A 22444-nucleotide genomic window follows, 5' to 3' on the forward strand; every position below is an offset into this window, starting at 1 on the left:
GACCGTAGGGCAATGATAGTGCCACCCACCGAACCCTGTGCTCTGTGTGGTGGGCACTGCTCGCGCATCCATAGTCACGGCCCTGATTTCCTTCTTCAGAAATATATTTTCCCTTATTCTCCCAAGATACTTTTTGGTTTAGCTTCATTCATGTCTTCATTTAAACATGTGTACAACCATGGCCAAAAGTTTTGAGAATGACATAAGTATTGGTTTTCACAAAGTTTGCTGCTTCAGTGTTTTTAGACCTTTTTGTCAGATGTTACTACGGCAGTGTTGGCTAACCTTGACACTCCAGCTGTTGTGGAACTATATATCCCAGCATGCCCTGCCACAGTTTTAGCATGCCCTAATAGCAAAACTGTAGCAGTGCATGCTGGGTTATGTAGTTCCATAACAGCTGGAGTGTCAAGGATAGCCAACACTGTACTATGGTATACTGAAGTAATATTACCAGCATTTCAAAAGTATCAAAGGCATTTATTGACAATTACATTAAGTTTATGCAAAGAGTCAATATGCGCAGTGTTGACCCTTCTTTTTCAAGACCTCTGCAATTCGCCCTGGCATGCTGTCACTCAACTTCTGGGCCACATACTGACTGATGGCCGCCCATTCTTGCCTAATCAGTGCTTGGAGTTTGTCAGAATTTGTGGGTTTTTGTTTGTCCACCCGCCTCTTGAGGATTGACCACAAGTTCTCAATGGGATTAAGGTCTGGGGAGTTTCCTGGCGATGGACTCAAAGTTTCGATGATTTGTTCCCCGAGCCACTTAGTTATCACTTTTGCCTTATGACAAGGTGCTCCATCATGCTGTAAAAGGCATCGCTCTTCACCACTTATAGAAAAAAACCTTCTAGTGAACTGCGCAAATGTCAGATATTAAGTAACCTTATATAATATGTTGGATTGACACAAAGGCTTCCTTTTAAAATAGATTTTGTCCAAGTCTGGACCAAAAAGCAAATCCCCCTTAAAAGGTAAGGCCTCCAGTCCCTTTTTGGAGTCCGTGTCAGCTCTCCAAGACCTCAGCCACAAGGACCGACGCGCCGGCACCGCTGCAGCCGACACCCGAGAGGTCAGCAGGCTTGCATCTAACGATGCTTCCCCAATGTAGGAAGCCGCATCCCTCATTTGACCTATCAACGCTCTCTGGATCTCCGGAGCATCCTCCGGTAAGGTATCCTCCAAAGCGTTGACCCAGCCCTCGATGGCCTTAGCCACCCAAGAGATGGCCATGGACGGACGAGCCGCCCCCGAGAGAGACTAGATAGACTTCAAACAAGTCTCCACTTTCCTGTCCGTGGGATCTTTCAGGGAGGAGATCGACGGCAAAAGCAGCATAGCGCTTTTAAATAAGCGGGTAACGTGGGAATCCACCGCGGGCGGAGTTTCCCACTTCCTGCAATGAGCCTCCGGCAAGGGATAGTTCGAAGCCAACCGCTTCTGCGGTTGAAACCTCTTGCTGGGCAACTGCCAGGCCCCCGCCATATGATCCGTTAACTGGTCGGACAGGGGAAAAACCGTCTAAGCTGCTTTGGCCTTCTTAAAATTTGGGTACTTTGACCTGGGGGCCGGCACATCCTCCTCAATATGAAGGATGGCCCGCACCGCCCTAACCAATGCCGGCACATTAATGGAAGACTTAGCCTCCACCTCCTGGGCCCCGGCATCCGAGTCAGAGTCCTCATGGATCTCCCCGTCATCCGAAGACACGTCCGTGTCCGTGAACTGAGCCGCCAGTGAAGCCGGAACAGGTCGCTTGGACGCCCGTGGGGGCAAATCACTGTGCAACATAGATTGAAAGGCCGATGACGAAGCCGCCAGGCTCTGAACAGAGCTGGAGAGGACGTCCACCCAGGGAGGGGGTACCACCTGAGGATACCCCTGAAAAGGTACCATCGACTGCTGCGGCACCGTGGGGGATTGCACGTATACAGGAAAACCCGCATAAGGACCCACAGTCTGAGACCCGGGAGGAGACTGCACCAGACGCGTCACACCCGGGGAACGGGGGATGGTAGTATGGGGCAACACCCTAGAAGGGGCCGCAGTCGGGACCGCAAGTCGGTCCGCGATCGACGCCAGCACTTGCGTAAACATCGCCCACGGAGGATCCTGCGCCACCGGGGGTTTAGAAGGTCCAGGTACCACTGGCACCGCCCGCACAGACCGTCCTGAGACAAATCCGCCCCGTCAACTCCTGCCGAACAGCGTCGGCAGGAAAACAACACAGGAGCCACAGAGCGCTCATTCTCCTCATCAGACATGACACAAACTTTTCGCAATAAAAGTGTATCACCGAAACGAGGTAAGGCGTATAACACCCACGCACTCCCAAGTATGCAACACAAACAGCCCACAATCTGGTACTGAGTAGCACACTGCAGTATGTGACAGACCTCAGAAATACGTAGATTTATATAAGTAAGGTTACACAGAAAGAACACCCCTCCCCCACACACCGGCCGTAGGAGAAGGAAAGGGATAGGTATAGGCTGACAGTAAGTAGAAATAAGCACAGACAGCAGCACTAACAATAGTCACATACCATGCAGAGAAGTATTACTCACTGCACCTTCCGCTACAATCAACCTCCCAGATTCAGTGTCTGGGAGGGCTATAGCGCTGCGAACACTGTCCTGATCAGGGGAGAGGTACGCAGGGGGACTGGTCCACTGGAAGCCTGCCTGGGAGCTCTGCGATGCTGCCTGAAGATGGCCGCCGGAGAGCACTGAGGAGGAGTGGCCAGGAGATAACAGCCCAGCGACGCCAGCACACATGAGAGAAGGCGCGCTGGGCTGAGGGGAGGAGCGGTAAAGCAGGGAAGGCTGCCTCCCCTGCTAGTAATTAAACCCCCAGGGAAGCCGGTTCCCCGCCGGTCTTACACCCTGGAGGTCAGCAGACACGCGGGGTATGCCACATAGGGGGGGAGCCCGCCGCCGCTACTAGCGCCGCCGGTCTGTCCCCAGAGACCGGCGGCATGAAGACTGCATTTCCTGCACGCGGCTTACCTGGCCCCTTGAGTCCGGCAGCAGTCAGTGGGAGCTCCCGGAGCCACGCTAGCACTGACTCCGGGGTCCCGCTGCGATCCCCGGATCAGTAACGGCGTCGCAGCGCCAGCGGAGCTGTTGGAGCTGCAGCGTGGACGTCCAGAAGGACAGTCTGATACTGCCGCTCTGATGATAGTAAAAATAAAATAATAAAATCTTCTTTAAAAATAAAGCTTAGGGGCTGCTTATGCAGCCCCACTGTGCAGGGTGACCCGACTCCGGCCGGGCACCAACTAAAACTGAGGTGCCTGTGGTCGGGGTATAGAGGACGGACCCAAGTGCATCCTGGGAGCAGCAAAGCTTTAACTGCGTGGTGCCCGTGGATCCAGATCCAGCTATACCCCAAGGTCAACCCTGTGGACCCCCTATGGACCCTGAAGTAGAAAGGTGCATTTATAAGAAAAAACGAAAAAGGACAGGGGGTAAGAAATGAGACTGAAAGTAAACTGATCATAGCACAACACTTGAAAGCCCTGCACAAAGAAATTATAGTAACACTATGCAGAAGTCAAGTACATTAATACAGACATACGAAGATGACGTTTTGTTAAACGAAACATATTCGGTGGCCTCCCACTGTGTGTAACATTTGGAGACTTCTTCCTTGATTTCATGAACTTTTTCTGGTACTTTAGATCAGGGCTACCATCAGAAATTGTGGGGCCCGAGTCTGACAAAATAGTCAGGGGCCCCCAGCACCCCCTCCACCTTAGCTTCCCCCCTCCGTACACTCGCCCCTTTCTTCTTCTGTGCTTCGGGAGCCTCCTCGGACTCCTCACACTACACCACCCGCCCGCCGCGACTCCTCTAATTCAGCGTGCCCTCAATAGTTTTCCTTTGATCACTGAAGCCGGTGCGGCGCGATCATGACATCACGCTGCGCCGGCTTCATTGATCAAAGGAAAACTTTATTGTGGGCACGCCGGCCAATGCGGTGTAGGTAAGGAAGGAGGCGGAGCGGGAGGGCGGCTGAGTGAGAAGTGACTCGTTTACACACTCTATTGGGCAGCGGCGGGGGTGGGGCTGTCACCGTCTGCCTGTCAGGGGGGTAATAGCGGGCAGTAGTAGCAGTGCTGGGCGGGCTGGGTACTCCAGTGCTGGGACATCTGTGTAAAGCTTATGCGCTTTCTATTGTCACATGCAGAGAAATAATATTGCTAAATTGAAAAAAAAAAAAACAACATCCCTTAACAAATCCTAAAAAACATACGGAATCCCTCTTCCCTAGCAAATGTATGAGTACATTGCTAGTTACACTCTTAACATGAGCCCACCACGTTTTTCTTTTGTGTCTCTACGGGCAGACATGGACCTTAAACCAAAGTGCGGCCAAACACTTGGAGCAATGGCAGAGCTAGATTTCAGGGATACAGTGAGCAACGGGTACCGCAAGGGTTCTGAACCATGCCCCAACATTATTACCTTAAATAGGGATTTTCCCAAACTTCTCACCTGTTCTGAGGCCGCGGGAGAGAAGCCATGTTAAATTCTCTGGAGAGAGAACAAGGGTCAATTTGCTCAGCTACTTGGACAGCAAAAATAACGGAGGCCGGCCACGTTGCGTTATATTTAGCTGCGCTAACCCCTGAAAGAAGGGTCAACGTGGCTAATTGAATATGTCCCTAACACCACCAGCAGTTTAGCCACAATAGTAGCATCATGCAGGAGTATAATAGTTAATTATGATAATTAAATCTGGCTCCTAATGAATTTCTAAACACCGTGATTTTTCCGTCAGAAAATGAAAAAATCTGCAGTGTTTACAAATGCGCTATTATATGGGATTTGTGTAATAGTTTATTTTAATTAGTGTATTATATGGTTATTTATTAAATTATTTAATTACTATATTACCTGTCTCCTGGATGTACTTATATAATATAGCGCAGTATCTTTACATTATGGGGTCTATTTACTAAGCAGTGTTAGGAGACAGAGTGAAGAGTGATAAGAAAGTGATAAGGTACCAGCCAATCAGCTCCCAACTGCCATCTCACAGGCTGTGTTTGAAAAATGACAGTTGGGAGCTGATTGGCTGGCACCTTATCACTGTCTTATCAATTTTCACTCTGTCTCCTAACACTGCTTAGTAAATAGACCCCTATATCTTCTAGAAACTGTTAAATATGGCTTCTGAAGCATCTGACCATTTCAGTACAGTGCAGTGTATAGAGGAGGCGGTAGGATACTGGAGGCACAGATAAAGAGGAGAGAACACCTTCCTTCCCAGCACCAGGTGTTGTGACAGAAGAATCCCTCGTGAAAGGGTTAAGTGTGCCCTAGAGTAACATGGCGATTCCCAAAAAGTTTTTTTTTGTTTTTTTTGCCAGTCCCCAGAATTTTGTGCTAGAAAATATTGAAATCACCAGGAATGTGCAAGCCGGCATCTCCCGGAAGATCAGATGCATAACACGCACATAAAAACCATTACTTGAGATATTTAAGAAATAAAACCTTAGCGATAATCTCTACTCCCTGATTTCACAGCCCCTCCGTAGAACAACTCGTGCAATTACAATTAGGCTTAACTGCAGCACTTGTCTTTCAAAGAAAAGCAGCATTAACAGGCGGGAGAAGTGTTCTGTGGGATTATCGGCACCAAACATTTTTACTCATAAAATTCTCACTTCAAATAGTGTTTGCACAGTGTTATGGGCTGGGTCGCTCTCACAAAAGGGATAAGAAGAGGGAGAACAAGAAGCCGGCCCCTCCCAAATTTCTTGGATATACAAGCAATAAAAAGCACAAAATAACAGCAGGACATAAAAGTCGTATTGTGAAAGTAGAAACCAGGTTTAGATATTGCAAAATTTCCAGTCACAGTTTGTCTTAGGTTCGTCATTACAAGATAGAGTGGATAAATGCACAGCAGCTACAACAGGGCTTCGCAGTTTGGGTTTTAGGGGCCTATGTATCAAAGCTTGATGTGAGATAAAATTGTGAAATATATATCACCAACCAATCAGCGCCAAACTGTCATTTCTTAAACACAGTCTGCAACATGTAAGTTACAAGCTGATTGGTTGGTGATATATATATCTCACATCAAGCTTTGATACATATGCCCCTAAGGGGTCTAGTTACTAAACAGTGTTAGGAGACAGAGTGAAAAGTGATAAGGTGCCAGCCAATCAGCTCCCAACTGTCATTTTTCAAACACAGCCTGTGAGATGACAGTTAGGAGCTGATTGGCTGGCACCTCATCACTTTTCACTCTGCCTCCTAACACGGCTTAGTAAATAGACCCCTTAATCTTCATTTTTGTTTGTTTTAAACACAGAAGCAGCTCATGAAAACTAGTAACAGAGTTCTCACAAAAATCTATGAACTGAATGTTGGCCTAGAGACGCTACTCTCTGACCAACATATATCTAATATCCTTTAGCTCCTAGAAAACACTTGAAATTTGGTGCTTTGTGTAACCATGGCAACTAGCGTCAGTTCTAGAGGTCTGAGACACCTTGTTGCACGCTGTGTGCGAACCTTAGAGTCATTTACAAATTCCTGCCCAACCAATATGAACTCTACTGGAAACAAAGCTGGAACTAAACCTTAAAATAAAAGAATATTAGCGAATATCGATACACAGCACGTCAAAGAAAAACAACAGTCTTTACTTAAACAGCGTATTCAAACCATTCAGGCATTACCTCTCGCACACTGCTATATTTCAGCGAATGTTCATTCACATTCCGAGTGGTTTAAGGAAATGTATTAAAACAGGCCCATGGTGGGAAATGTGATGTATAGCATAAAGAAAATTAAAGGATATAAAAAATAAATGACGCCTAGAAATGGAATACATTACCTTTATTTTCTGTGCACCAGTTAGAAAGGTGCTCACATTCCTTATAGTTAAACGCAGTTTGTTATGATATAATTCCGGTTGCAGTCGGCTTATACCGCGCCACCCACTTCGAGATTGTGCATTAGGACAGCGCCATCGTATATACATGTTACCATGTTAGCTAGTAAATGCAGCCCACTATATAATGTTTTCTTTAGCGCCCAATATAATTCCAAATAGCTGTCTGCATTTACTTTGCTGTCTGAAGCAGGCTTTTCTTTCAAACAAAAGCCACATCTTGCCTTTGCAGTCTTCATTAAATGCATATCAAGGTTATGTGCTATGAATACTCCGAGTTTCTATGGCGAACCAGTTTTTAATATCAGTGAACACATTTTTCCTTGAGTTTTCTGAGCATTTCGTCAAATCACAAAAGGTCAGGAATATTTTGACAACTGTATATTGTGAAGATCTCTAAGTACCTAGCAGTGGATATAGCGGCCCCCGTGGGGAAAATAACTGGATTTTTGTTTTTGTCTAAATCATTTACAAGCACAATAAATGGAATTCCTTATTTATGTACATTTTCTATTTGTAAGTGCAGACGTACATTATGAGGGTGCCTTTCTCCTGGTCTGTGCAACCATTTTCACGCACAAAGTACAGGCTGGAAGTGCATAGATGTGTTACGCCTACACACACTGGGAGGTAGACATCTTGCGGTGTGGGCAGTTATTCCGCCAATGGAACTAATGTAGCGACATCACCCAAGTTTAGAACTCTAATCTCAGGACTCTGTTTTAACAATTCCCCCAAGGACTGGTCTATTGCCATGAACTTGACCTTGACCCGTCTAAGGAAAACTGTCACTCCTGGATACTGGCTGTCCTCTATACAAGGCTCAGTGGCCGGAGGGCTAGGGTGAGTAGGAGACTGGAATCGGGGTGGGAGTATATAGGACCGCCTCATATGCCAGTCTCAGGTGTTGGCGAGAGCTAGCCCGAGACGCGGAGTCTAGTCCAAATGATGGTCTTCACCAGTGACCCCTCCAAGTGGGATGTGGGCGTACGCTGCACCAGATGAACAGGTCGCGGCCCCCGGGGTAGGTACCTGAGAGAAGCGAGGAAACTAAAGTCCTACTAACAAATATAAGAGTAATGTACAAGCCACTAAGGGTTATGGCAGAAATGTGCTGAAGAAGACATGAGAAGAGATCCTGCAGTCGCTGACAAGCGATGGGGATAGCACAGGTGAATCAGACGCTGAGTGAGAACTAGAACCACTTATAGGATGAAGTGGTCTCTGATAGGTGATGTAAGCAGCACTGGGAAAAAAGACGTTAAGTTGTGAACTTAACCCCACAGCTGGGGATGCAGACGCAAGTGAGCGCTGGGAGACAACCCTGATGGAGCAGACGCTCGGATGAGCACTGAGTACCTCTACGGGAGATACCGACACTGGAAAACAGAATAGGTTTCAAGTACACTCTGGAAACAGGACTGAACCTAGGACGCAGCAACAGCAGTAGTCACTAGTGAAGGGCAGTTGTACAGGCACTTCCTTGTCCCATGAGACTTCCTGAAATACCCTAAGGTAATTGTTCATTGGACATTGACATCAGCTGACCGACTAGTGTTCACCCATTGGAGGAAACTGATCAGGTGACACCGACCAACATGGAGGCACCCATGTACGCACCGCGGAGAGTAGGACGCACTCATGGAGGTCTAGCAGCCCCCAAGAGAATATCTGAACCACTACCTGAACTGCATCTGGACGCCTCGGAGCCCCAAAACGCTGATGCAGAGGTGAGCAGTGGCCGAGCCCAGGCCGCATCCTGACAGAAAACCATGGAACTCATTAGATGAACAATATCTAGTAACAATCCATTTGCTGGAGACTAGCTGCTGCTCCATGAACCCAGCGCCTAGTAATAATTGGGACGTAGACCTGGGTTTGGGGTAAGCCGCACTGCTTTCCTAAGGTAGAAAGGGTATCGGTGCTTGTCACTATTCTGACAAACTCATCCCTGAGAATCTTTGGCCTCTAATCACTTTTTGGTTTTGTCCAGGAGCCAAACCATGGGCGGTGGGCTAAATGCAGTGCAGCCCCTGCTAAAATCCAGCCCCCCCAGTCTGGGGTTTCTTCGGTGGTGGTAAGTGCTTAGCGCGGCCCCACAACGTAACTGCCATGCCGGCCATCTCTACAGCTCCGCCTCCAGTACACCTGTTCCTCCAGAATCAGCAGACAGGTCAGTCAGCGGAGTCAGTATAGAGGATTATAGAAGCAGCACAGAGACAGGAGACAGACTGTCAACAGATCGTTTCCAGTCAGGTAAGTAACATGATGGGGCTATGGGCTGGTATATAAAGACTGGGGGGGCTGCGACACTGGGCTGGTATATAACTTCATAAGGTTAGGCTCTGGACTGGCATGTAAGGCGACTCTGGGTTGGCATATAAAATAAAGGAGATGGTAAATATTTTATCTTAAGGCAAATACTTGACAGCTTCCAATTCGACCCCTCCGTGCTTCGTCTCTCAGCCACACATTACCTTATCCCATTCACACTTACAAGATAGTTTTTGGGCTGCACCCACTGTGGAATGTCCTCCTCTGTACATGCCTTTCTTCTAGTCACCACACATTCAAGTGTTCCCTGAAAACTCACCTCTTCAGACAGGCAAATTCCAGAAGCACCCACATAACCTCCATAAGCCAGGCCAGTGGTTACCAAACTATGTGCAGTGGCACCCTGGGGGGTCGCAGGCCTCCCGTGGTGGTGCCACCGGTTGGTTTGGTGATCCAGTCGCAAATCAAATGATTTATGGTCAATGTGATAGGCCATATCAGTGCTGGCGGCTGTCAAACGTAATACACGGACAAACGGAAGCGTAACCGTGTCCAACACCACACAACAGAACCCAAGGATGGCAAGTAAGTAAAATGGAGCTTAATATTTTTTCCTGATTATATTAATATGACATTTTTTGGCCTAGAGGTGCCAGGATACGAGAAAGTTTGGGAATCACGCCATAAGCAATTCTGAAAAGTGATAAGTCTGTGATAAGGTGTCAGCCAATCAGCTCCCAACTGTCATCTCACAGGCTGTGTTTGAAAAATGACAGTTGGGAGCTGATTGGCTGACACCTTATCACAGACTTATCACTTTTCACTCTGTCTCATAACACTGCTTAGTAAATAGACCCCTATGAAACTTAGCAGGCACACATTTCAGGACAAAGGCTTTTGGCCCCAAAATCTGTAGTCCCCTTCTTCATTATTTGCCTCTTCCTCCCCATTGAAAATCTCATCCTCATTTCTTACACTTCCCTCTATGCTCATATTTGATCTAATTACCTAAAGCCATTTCTTAGTATTCTGTGTAAAATCCAAACTTTTGCTCTCGTCATCTGCTGGTGATTTTGAGCAGAAAATCCGATCTAGCAGCGTTTCAGATTTCTCAGAAAGTACTGAGCATTTCCTGATTTATCCACCCCAAGCGTACTCCGAGAGTCATCCACATATACCACGTCGGTGCGGAGTTTGCAGACCAGCTTTGTGTAGACCCCAGCCAGTCCATTTTGCACAGATTTCACATTTACTAGATTGATTGAAATCAAACTTAATTTATGATGCAGCAGGAGGGGGCAGGGGGAAAAAGAATGTAACAGCACAGAAAGCCTGTCCAATTACTGTTCTATACAAACTATACTATGTAGACCAGTGATTGGACATCTCCGTGCAAGTGAAATGCATACCATTGCACACGAGTTCCAAATGGCCACTAATGTGGTGGTTTCGACAAGAACACTTGGTAGGGAGGCCCATGCACTTGAAGTTCTACTAAAACAAATGTTTTTATCAGAACGACAAAGCACCTGTCATGTTTCCAGGGCCACGCAGGACTGGTATACAGAAAATTCAGTAACCCAGATGGACTGGCCAGCTCAAGAGTCCAGATCTTAAACCCATTGAGAACCTCTGGAACGAATTGGAGCGATGGGTGCATTCTAGACCAACTCCACCTTCTTTAGTGTCACAGTTGGTCACAAAACATACCGCTGTTGTTGTCCAGGAACTTGTGGACAGTTTGCCATGAAGGGTATCTGCAGTAATCTCTGCACATGGTGGACCAACAAAGTACTATTTGCGGTCAGTGTCCAATCACTTTTGCCTACATAGCACTCCTACAAAGACCAACCACAGGCTCAGCACCTAAATCATCCACCATTCAAACCAGGTAACATGAGAGGGCCCTAAAGCTACCTGCTCAAGGTCAGTGAAGGACAACACTGTCACATTGTAGAGAAAGATAGGGGGATTTATTTTTACCTATACAAGTCTAAGGAACTACATGCCCATCCGACCTGGATCTCAGTGCTGCCACCAGTCCGGTCACATTCACCTTTGAAATATTGCTTGAATACTCCCTTTTCCTACCAAAGGCTCATCCAAAACGCGCCCTTCATCTCCCACCTCCTCCTACTGTATCTGGCACCACCCACTTCAATATACCATAACTGTTGCAGTAAGACTGATATGTTCCTTTCCCCACATCCTCCAGAATACAATTCAAACTACTCCCTTACCAGCACGATCCCCAACACCACTACTTCCTCATACACCTGAAGACTCATCTGGAAATAGTCTTTGCTCACGGCCGTTTAGTTCCACCTGTGACTGGGATAATTTCCTACCATACAGCACCCAGACCCCCTTACACTGAGTACCCATTACGTTATTACAACCTGTCCTGTTCCCGCAGTCACGGCTGCTTCTCTCCAATCAGCTGTGCCCATTTACAGACTGCATTATTAACGGTCCATATTCAAATGTTAGTTCTGTGTACTTTGTATGTACCGGTCTTCCCCACCTATGTACAGCACTGCGCCAGCTTACAAATCAGCGTCAGTAGCGTATGCCGTGTCCTGGGGATATTCATTCTCTAAATAAGTTACATCTGTGCCCAAGTAGTAAATTGGGCCATTACAAAAGCCAATACTGCTGCCATTGTGCGAGCGGAACCAATACCCAGGGGAATGCTGCCCATCAAACTAGAGTCTCCGAATTCATCAGCGAGGTCACCAGTATCCAAGGAACGCACAGGGAGAGGGGTACGGCTCAGTTATGAAATACAAAGTTTTGCTATAGTCCTCTGTAGATTACTCTGTATAACTGATTGGAGCACTTGACAGACATACGGATTTGAACTCGCTTCATTACCAAATTTAGAAAGCATGGCGTTAAAATATTAAAGTATTTTCTAAAAGATCTGTTTATGGGACTGACCCCATGAGTATGAAATAATTTGGTTCAGTAAAGTTCTGTGAATGTGGGGGAGGGTCATATAATTGTATGTTGCAATGTAAGAATCTCCGGTAATTGTAAAAAGGTCTCACTCTGGGAGAAGCAGCTCTTGCATCAATAAACATGGTGACAATCCTGCTTCCAGCGTGTAATAGAACAGTGCTCCAGCACAGGATGTAGCAGTAATATCAGGCAATTAGTGAGGATCAGTCTCCTTATTCCATTTACTGCCTAGTGCTGGAACTTACAGAGCCATGTACAGTCAGTGGTCTGTAGGACAATAATGTACATTCTCTGTTGGCCCCAGCCACTGGTAAGGATTAGATGCGAGGACATCGCCTGAGCTCCCGCTAGGGTGAGGTGTCAGTTAGCGTCAGATATTTTCTGTATTGTGAATGTATAAGATTTTCTGAGGACTGTATGTATGTTCCCACGCTTCTTCAGGTTACATTTCATCCTAAGGGGTCAATTCAATTTGGTGCAAGTTTGCAAAAGTGAACTTGCACCACAAAGCTGGTTACACATTAGCCAATAAGTAGTCCAAACCGGCGGATCGGGCTGACATAGTAAACAACGTCCAGTGTGTACGCAATACCGACGACCAAGCACGCTCCCGTTTGGTTGTCAGTCATATCGGCCCCGGATTGTTTAATGATTACCAGCCGCCGGATATGTCGGACAGTCGGTGGTGGGGGTCATCCGTCGCATTGCTGGGTACACACATCGTTAAGTGTGTACCCTGCTTTTAATGCACATACATGCAAGATGTAACCAGATAGGACGATTCGCAGGCATCAGGGCGATATCACAAAAACTTCACAAGTGACTAGAAGGCCGAGGGAAAGTGGGTAAACTATAAAATGCTGTTAGTGGCCGTACTGAAAAGTACTAGGTTCTTAAAATGTGTCAGTTGATTGATACATTGCCACCATTAATGATAAAAAGTAATAGCCAGCAAGTGTTTTTCAGCAAATGAAAGATTATAGGATTTTGTGGGTACATTAAGAGTTGTGATTTTCAGCGTTTTTTGAAGTTTGCATAACGACAGAAAAAAAATACTTGTAACCCCGTTTCCCAACAATACATCTCACCATCCGAGAAATAATAACGCGCGTTTGCAACTCAATACCAGTGAAAACGGATTGCAGGACTCAATCTGCTCCGAAATGAATCAACCCCTAAAGATGTTTTCACCGTGGAGTGCTCCATCCGGCATATTGTACACAGTAGGCCACCTCTGGTGTATACCAGCTCAGCATTTATATACAGCTCAGCGGCAACTTACCCCAGAGAAGGAATAACGGTCTGATGTGAAGGCATGGCAAATAGCGATCATTTCCTATGTACTTCATGGGAGCTGCAAGACAGCATGTCCAAGCCAATAAATGAGGGCTCTACAGGTGAAAGGTGCCTTAGAGACCTTAGACTTGCACCAGACAGCCGGCATATGCAGAGCAGTGACACGCAGTTAGAGCTGGGTCATGTCCTTCTCCCTCTACAGACCTGAGCTGGAAGCAAGTTGTGCTAGAGACTACAAATGACCCATGCGATTATACAGCAGTAATTAGACATTGGCAGCCCTCTGCTCAGCTCTACATAGTGGGGGAGCAGTCACCCATACCGCACAAACGATCCACTGCCGCCTGAGATCGTTATTACACATATTGTTCTTTTGCGCAAAATTAGTCCAAGGACCTGCAAGAATAACTGCACATTAAGTTGAGCTATGAAAGGTGCTAATTATTCTTTGCCCTTTAACAAAACATGGCCATTATACATTAGGTTCAGGAGGATGCTATGCAAATATTCTAGGTTATGTTAATTTACTGTAGAATAATGAACCTGTTTTACACAATAAAATCATACCAAGTCTTCCAAAAACAACTGTACAGTCATTGCTGCCTCGCCGCATGTCCTTGGCTCCACCCAGTGGTTCTAAAGTGGTAATGCTCCCATAGAAAGGCATATAGCAATAGGTAACAGTATAAGGCCATCAACATGGTCCTCATTGCTACAGAAATTAGCTGCTTCTTTCTCCCAGATCAACGGGAATAAAGTCACATTGTTACAATGCTCTTATGCCAGAATGGTAGCTGCTTCCAAGCCAATGCAGAATGCATGGTCCACACCTTTCATTGTTAGGTTGAGGTGCCTTCACCACCGCCAAGATGAATTCTCTAATGTTACAAAGAGGAGTAAGACTTTTCCGGTTTATTGCTGTTCATTACACAGCTCTGTGACCTGGGGAATAATAGCGGTGACCTTTTACGGATAATTCACTGTTCTTGGGATTCTTTACTTATTATCCAGGGTCATTGCGCAATAAGGTGATATTACTAATTTGTTAGATAATTGGCCTTCAAAAGCGTATATAAAGTACAAAATACCACAGCAGAGGCGGGTCCTTACGTGGAACATTTAGTATAATGGGGAATAGAGACACCAATAGTGACAGTATGTCCTGTCTGCGCCACAAGTGAACCCTGCGCCTATTGTGGATAGCGGTATGAAAGGACCCATGCAATCATAACACCATGTATGCACATCTTAAGTAGGCAATTTCATCGGCGTTAGCAAAGTTCTGCAGACCTGCCCGTTATTTTTATGCAGTCATTTGTTGTATGAACTAGCCATTTCCTTATAAGCATTTTTTGTTAACCTATGTATGTACCAATTGCTCTTTGTGTCTCTGAACACACAAGCTGAACTCAATGTAAGCAGCATGGGCTTGTATAACTTGCTGGTTAAAAAAAATATATCCCTATAAAGAACAGTGCCCTCCAGTGGGCTGATTTTGCACTACATGGACTAAGTTGGGAAGACATCAGCTGTTAAGGCTTAGAGATGAGCGGTACGCTATTGGCTATCCGGCTTGCATGTGTTTTGGATAGCCAATGGGTCTTCAAACTTTGGCCCTCCAGCTGCTGTGGAACTACAGATCCCAGTATGCCCTGCCAGTTTTAGAATGCTGTTATATCAAAACGGTGGCAGTGCATGCTGGGATGTGTAGTTCCACAACAGCTGGAGGGCCAAAGGTTGAAGACCCATGCGGATAGCCAATGAGATTAAACCAAACTGCTCACCTTTAGTTTAGACATTTGCTAATCAAGACATTCTCCAAGAGGTGGCTCTTTTCTGTCTTTTTCAAGTGACTATGGATAAAAACCTTTCCCCAAGCATGTCCCTTTAATTTGCTCATTACATAGTCATTTTGTTTATCTGGGAGTATGATATAGAGCGCACTCTCCTAGGTTTCCCCTGAGCTCGCTTCCTGGACATATGAAATCAGGGGACCTAAGGAGCAGAGGAAACCGGCCCAGGATAATGCAAAGTATAAGCCTGACCATATAAGGACACTCCGTATTACATGCTCTCCCCGAGGCTAATGGGGACACAAACCAACCTCTTGCTTAGAACAAGGATAATACAGCAAACAAAAGGAATATGTAGGACTTGGTGACAATTCTATTTAACGGACAGATCAAAGCTTAATCTCCAGCAAAACTAGCCACAGATGATTGCTACGATGGCACCAAAAGTGGGAGGTAATCAGTATCCGGGCGTGCGAGATGCAGACTGTCAAAATACTGGCACTATAATCCTGAAGGCAAGTATCAGGGGTTAGGCACTAGGGGGAGTGTAAGGCACTAAGGGGGAAGGTATAGGTTTAGGCACGGGGGTTGGGGAGGATAGGGTTAGCATTAGGGTACTTACCTAATGGTATGGTGCCGGGTTCCCTTACCCAACCCCCAAAAGCAACTGAAGAGAAGAAAAACAAAAAAAAGCACCAATTTTTTTTTTCCATATATATATATTTTTTATTTAGTTCTGCAGTGATTTTTCTCATCAGACCTGTGCAGTTGATTCTAGAATGCACTTTATGAGCTGTTAAATAGGTTACAAAAACAAAAGGTCATTTAAATAAAGACTTCTGAATGTCTAAATTTTTTTCTTCCATTTTTTTTTCTCTCCTTATTTAAAAAAACAAAACAAAAATTAAATAAAAATTCCATCATTTTTCTCCCGCTGCGGGGCGAGTCTCCTGCTTGTATTCACTGAACGGCCTTCTCCAGTGGTTTGAGGTAAATTCATTTGGATATACAGAATTTGGATATACATAATTGGGATCTGATGCTTGTTCGTAGCGTTAACTCCGGTGACTTTTCTGCGCCTCTCTCAGTAGGGTTTCAAAGTCGAGCGTTTCAAGTTTACTCCTAACGGCCACCGGGTCAAAGTCATCGTGGTTTGAATCTGGAGACGGGAAGTGACGATGTAAATAACAATGACACCATAAAACACTGGGAGACAAGTCACATTCAGCAATTCCATATTGTGGACAGCCCTCAGGGAGTATACACATTGCAGTCTTATGGCTGGCAGCATGGAAACACCCAACTTCCAAACAGTATTTATGTTTAAGGCTAGTCAAGCTTCTAACAGAATGGCACAGCGGATCTCATTACTGCCTCACGTCACTGAGGCCAAGGGTCCAAGCCACTACTCTATGTGCAGTTTGTATGTTCTCCCCACATTTGTGCAAGCTGTGCTATCCAGGTAGCATATAGACTGATTGGCTAAATGAGCATCAGCAAAGGCTCCTTACCCAGTGACCCCTGAATGCCTCCTGTGTTCTGCAAAATGAGTTCTCATACTATTGATTGTAGGGACGACAGCTAAATATGTAACACTATGAGACTTACCAAGATCTGCATAATTATTTTTACAGAACTGTCTCCTGCCCCCAAAGCAGAGGTCAAAGGCCAGCTCATCCGGATGGCGCAGCTTGTGGCCATTTTCTATAGCGGCAAACGCTTCCTCGGTGCAACTGTACGTCACAAAGCCGTAGTTATCCCTGCAAACAGATGCACAATATCACTCATGGCGGGTAAGTGCCCCAATGTAAATTATTACCATGAAAAAGTCTGAACACTGACAATCCTGGAAAACGTGTCCATATAAAGCACAGAACTTGTTATATGCGCTCTGCATCCAAGCGTTAGCTATTCCTTGTGACATTTAAAATAGAGGTCCACACTCTGACGTTTAGGGGTCTATGTACTAAGACTTGGAGCGAGAAAGTGGATGGAGATAAAGAACCAATCAGCTCCTATTTAATTTGCTCAGTCTGTAAAGTGTCAGTTAAGAGCTGGTTGGCTGATACTTTATCTCCCTCCAAAACTTGGTACATAAGACACCTAAAGTATAAAACAGGGAATCAGCAGGGCATAGAAACATCTTTACACCTGTAGGACCCTTTTTGAATAGTGATAGCTGTATTTCTGCATAGAACCTCATGCTTGCAATCATGTGTGGATTCAAATGTATGTGACTGTCTCATCTTGCTTATTGCACCGATATTCTGCATAGAACCTCATGCTTGCAATCGTGTGTGGATTCAAATGTATGTGACTGTCTCATCTTGCTTATTGCACCGATATTCTGCATAGAACCTCATGCTTGCAATCGTGTGTTGATTCAAATGTATGTGACTGTATCTCTTGCATAGATTTTTTATTTTTTTTCTCTTCCTGTATAGTCTGTATTGGTCAGTGAAGCACAGTTTATGGTATATATCTGGCCTGGTTTTTGCTCCAACTCAAAGCAAGTTATCTCCTTTGATCAGCAGGCCAATTGAGTCAGTTGTAGCCTGTCTTAATCAAGGGTTACCACTCCTTATATTCAGTCTAGGGGCAGCTGGGGCTGTTTGCAGCTGGGGTTAAAAACACCAAGTGTTAAATGCACAAAGTGTGATTACATAACAGTTAATCAAACAGTTGAACAAACATTGACCAACATCTAAAGGTAATTTCAGATTAAGATACCATTACTTTAAAATTTGTCTAAAAAAAACAAACCTAAAACTCACCATGTACTACACATTTCTTTTTTTCAACTCCCTCCTTTGTATTTTCTCTAAGGATATAACATCCCTAACTCTCCCTGCATCTCCCCTCTCTGGGCACACTGCTGCCCTATTGAGTCACTCACCTCCTCTAAAAACTAATGAGATTTCTTTTCATCAAAAATTGACTATTACAGCCTCATTGTGTCACTATAAAATTTTTTTACACACCTACAACTATATCTACTTCTCCATCCTTCTGCTTTTATTATCTGGTGACATATCACCAAATCCAGGCCCCACACACACACAGCGGATTTACTATGGAATAAATATCCTGCAAACCTCACATGTCTCCCATCACCCTCCAAATCAATAAATGTGCCTTATAGAATTCACACTTGATCACAACTTATTATTTTACATCTGAACATCTCTTTACAATAACTGCTTTCACCAATTTCTACATTTACCTGAGACTGCTGGTTCACACGTTAACCAAACTCTCTAAATAGCCCTTCATGAAGTGGCTTCAGCTACCAGTCAGACTTCACGTAAACTGATATAACAGCCATGGCTTTCCACAGACACCGACAGTAACAGCCATGGCTTTCCACAGACACCTACATATACTGTCACATACACTGATATAACAGCCATGGCTTTCCACAGACACCTACAGTAACAACCATGGCTTTCCACAGACGCCTACATATACTGTCACATACACTGATATAACAGCCATGGCTTTCCACAGACACCTACAGTAACAACCATGGCTTTCCACAGACACCTACATATACTGTCACATACACTGATATAACAGCCATGGCTTTCCACAGACACCTACAGTAACAACCATGGCTTTCCACAGACACCTAAATATACTGTCACATACACTGATATAACAGCCATGGCTTTCCACAGACACCTACAGTAACAACCATGGCTTTCCACAGACACCTACATATACTGTCACATACACTGATATAACAGCCATGGCTTTCCACAGACACCTACAAAAACTGCCTCTTAAAGTAGAATGTCAGTGGCATAAATCTTAATTCAAATGACTTTCACACATACTGTAATATAGGAATCCACCCATCTGTCATCCTAACCCTCTGTCCCATGCTCACTGTCTACCCCATCCGTGTCACCCCTGTCTGTTTGCCCATCCCCTCTAGAATGTAAGCTCTCACGAGCAGGGCCCTCTTTCCTCTTGTGCTTATCCTTTCTTTACTTATATTATCTGCTCTATACTCAAAAGCACCTAACCTGTGACTTTTGCCATCCTGCTTCTGTTGCAGCAGTGTTTATATACCATGTACTTGTATTGCATTGTCTTAGACTGTATGACACTGTTTTCTTGTTCTGCTCAACTGTCTATGTACTATGTCTATGTACTATGTTTGTGCACTATGTAAGGCGCTGCGGAACCCTTGTGGCGCCATATAAATAAAGGATAATAATAATAATATTGTGAAAGACATATATGCACACAATGCTATAATGTTTGGAGGAGTTGGATACGGGATGCCGGCTGTCAGAATCCAGACTCTGGTTACCCTACCCCTAAAGCTAACCCTTCCTCCCAGCAGCCCCCCCCCCCCCCCCCCCACACACACACACACTTAGTGCCTAACCCCAATACTTACCGCTGGAATTCTGAGCTCCTGGAATATAAACTACACCCTGTTTAGCTGAGTAAATGTGGATTTAAATCTCTCAATAAGATTTATTTCAAGGAGAGAAGTCACCAATGTGGTCATTTTATACTAACATGGTCAACGGTAAAGTGTGGCTTCTTCCTAAAATAGCAATTCCACAACATCATCCAGCAGGACAGAAAATCAGGCTGGGCGATGCAGACCATGTCAGCTGACCACGGTTTAGTCCATTTCCAGGTCAGCTGAGCACCGTGTGATGTAAGCTGACCTGGAAATGGGGCTAAACAAAGACCTACCTGGATCACCCGATTTGAACATGACCACGAGATGTTAGACCTGCACGGTTGGTGTAGTGCAGGGGTTCCCAATCACGGTCTTCAGGGCACACCAAGTCCAGATTTTAAGGATAGCTATACTTGAGCACAGGTGTCTTAATTAGAACCTCATTTATTTTGATTAATCCATCTGTGCTCAAGCAAGGAGATCACTAAAACCTGGACTGTTAGTCTGCCTTGAGGACAGAGGTTGGGAAACACTGGTGTAGTGGCTAGAATTACTGAATCACAGCACTGAGGTCCTGGGTTTGATTCTCACTAAGGCCCGGTCTGGAGTTTGCATGTTCTTCTCATGTTTGTGTGGGTTTCTTCAGGATGCTCTGGTTTTCTCTCACAGTCAAAAAACATACTGGTAGGCTCACGGCTTCTAACACAATAAGCCTAGTGTGTATAGGGCAGGGCTCGACAAAACCCGGGCGCCAGGTCGCCATGGCGACTAAGATTTTAGACCTGCTGTCCCATCAGTGGGGTAAAATTAGACTTCCCCAGTGCCAGCAGGAGATCAGTGCATCTCGTGAACAAGCCAAAGTTCTACTACTGAACCCCCAAAAAAGCAGAATACTAAATTCCAAGCTTCCCAGTTTACAACTGCAGGGAAATAGGGAATATTGAAAACTATTTGATGTGTTCATGTGCAAAGAGCAAAAGGTGCGTACACACACACACACCACAATTGTTTTAATGATTTAACTATAACGGCGTCGTTATCGTTCAAAAAAAAAAAAAAAAATCTGATTTTTTAGCCTAAACGATGAAAGATTATCGTTCATGCGCGTTCACGTTTGTAGTTTGTTGTTCATCGTCCATTCTGACTGAACTTAATGATTTTCATTAAGGGAAAGTTACAAAAATCGTTTGTAGTTCAAAAAAAAAAATAAAAATCGGTCAATACATTTAGTAAATGAACGATTTTAGTAAAGGATTTTTCATTCATTTTTTCAAGGGAAAAATGGTTTACTAAAATCGTTCATTTACAAAATCGTTGTGTGTGTGTGTATTCAGCATTAGAAATAGGAAGCATCCTGCACTGCGCCCATACATACTGACAAGGGGGAAGAAGAATAAAACCAAATGGTTAACCACAAAGTTAAATTGTTCCAGGGACATAAAACCTGATAAGATCCCAGTACATTGCCATCTGTTCCTGCATGTACTTGCACTCCCGGGCACCCTGCGATTACAAACCACTTAATTTACATCATATTTAAACAGTAAAATAACTCAAGCACCTTTATCAAACTGGAAAAACTGGTTTAGCAATATGTAAGAAGCTGTACAATGCTTGCACTACGCCAGCCAAGCTGCTGTATCTAGGCGGTCACCGATTTGGGTTCCTATAGGAATGCTAACAGCGTTTTGGCAACACTTAAAACAGGACAACCACCAAGCAGAAAACGGGACATTTGTACTTGGATCCAATCCCTTTTTCAGAGACCACTGGCGGGCACAGGAACACCGGGGGCAGAGCTTCAGCAATACAGTTTCTAAAGCTAAACTCCACACAGTCTAAATGATCAAATAATCTGCGCAGTAACCTTATAGAAGGAAAAAAGAAAAAGCAGAAGCTTAATGGGTGGGTGTCCAGTGCCCCACAAAGGACTGTTCTCTTTCATTCTATGGGGGATACTGGGTAAATTACTAAGCTGTACAGTACGATCAAGTTGCTATTACAGCACCTTATGTCCAAATCTTATCTTGCAAAACCACTGAATCTATAAAGTTTGGTGTGGTGAACATGCGGACTGACCAGATTGCTACCAACCAACAAGACGAAAGTTCCAACAGACCAATACGGAATCTACAGACAACGCCTATGGATTCCTTGTCCTGGAGTAGAAGTGCTTCATTTTGTAGGTCAATTGAGATGCCGACATGTTGACATCTGGTTGACCTCATCTTTTACTATCAGTAGAAAGACTTCTGGGTGAAGGGACCATTTTCCTGGAGTGTAGACCACTAGCTAAGAAAATCTGCTTTCCAACCCCGGAATGACCACCCTGTTCATCGCATGATTCTGCTGGTTGCTCTCATGGTGAAGGAGCACATGGTTTCTTCCTCATGATTGCGTTTAGACCTTTGAATCTGTAGGCTGCTCACTAGATCTTTAAGTGCCAAAAAATTGCAGTTTTGTAAGGAAGGGCCATAAACACTGCTTTGAGTTCAAGCACATTTAGTAGGAGCGTTGGTTCCACTGGAGCCCAAAGCCCCTGAAAGCAGCACTGAAGAGTGATGGCACCTAGCCCTAAAATTCAGTCCCAAACGGTGAAGAGTGAATTACACACCTTTGGAGACAGTCTAATGAACTGGCTGGTCAGATGATGACCAGTTCCATTACAAGATTTACTATCCAACTCCCTTGAGTAGAACCGTGCAAATTCCACCACTTTAAAGGTTCTAAATAATCTTCCCCAAGATCTTCATGCAAGCATGAAATTAATGACAGCAAG

The 22444-nt window shown here is 45.0% G+C and overlaps 1 protein-coding gene across 1 annotated transcript in view; it reads right to left on the reverse strand.

Moving 5' to 3' along the window:
* Positions 1-15956: 15956 nt before the first annotated feature.
* Positions 15957-22444, reverse strand: part of LOC148501794 (peroxisome proliferator-activated receptor gamma coactivator-related protein 1-like) — a 50683-nt gene continuing 44195 nt past the window's right edge. The window contains exons 12-13 of the mRNA XM_088449971.1: positions 16851-17002; positions 15957-16401 (exon numbers count right to left, since the gene is read on the reverse strand). Coding sequence (XP_088306097.1) covers positions 16298-16401; positions 16851-17002 — 256 coding nt within the window. The 3' untranslated portion in view covers positions 15957-16297. The remainder of the gene's footprint in view (positions 16402-16850; positions 17003-22444) is intronic.

Source organism: Taudactylus pleione, unplaced genomic scaffold (genome assembly GCF_031769625.1).
Source record: "Taudactylus pleione unplaced genomic scaffold, aTauple2 ptg000502l, whole genome shotgun sequence".
NCBI classification, from domain to species: domain Eukaryota; kingdom Metazoa; phylum Chordata; class Amphibia; order Anura; family Myobatrachidae; genus Taudactylus; species Taudactylus pleione.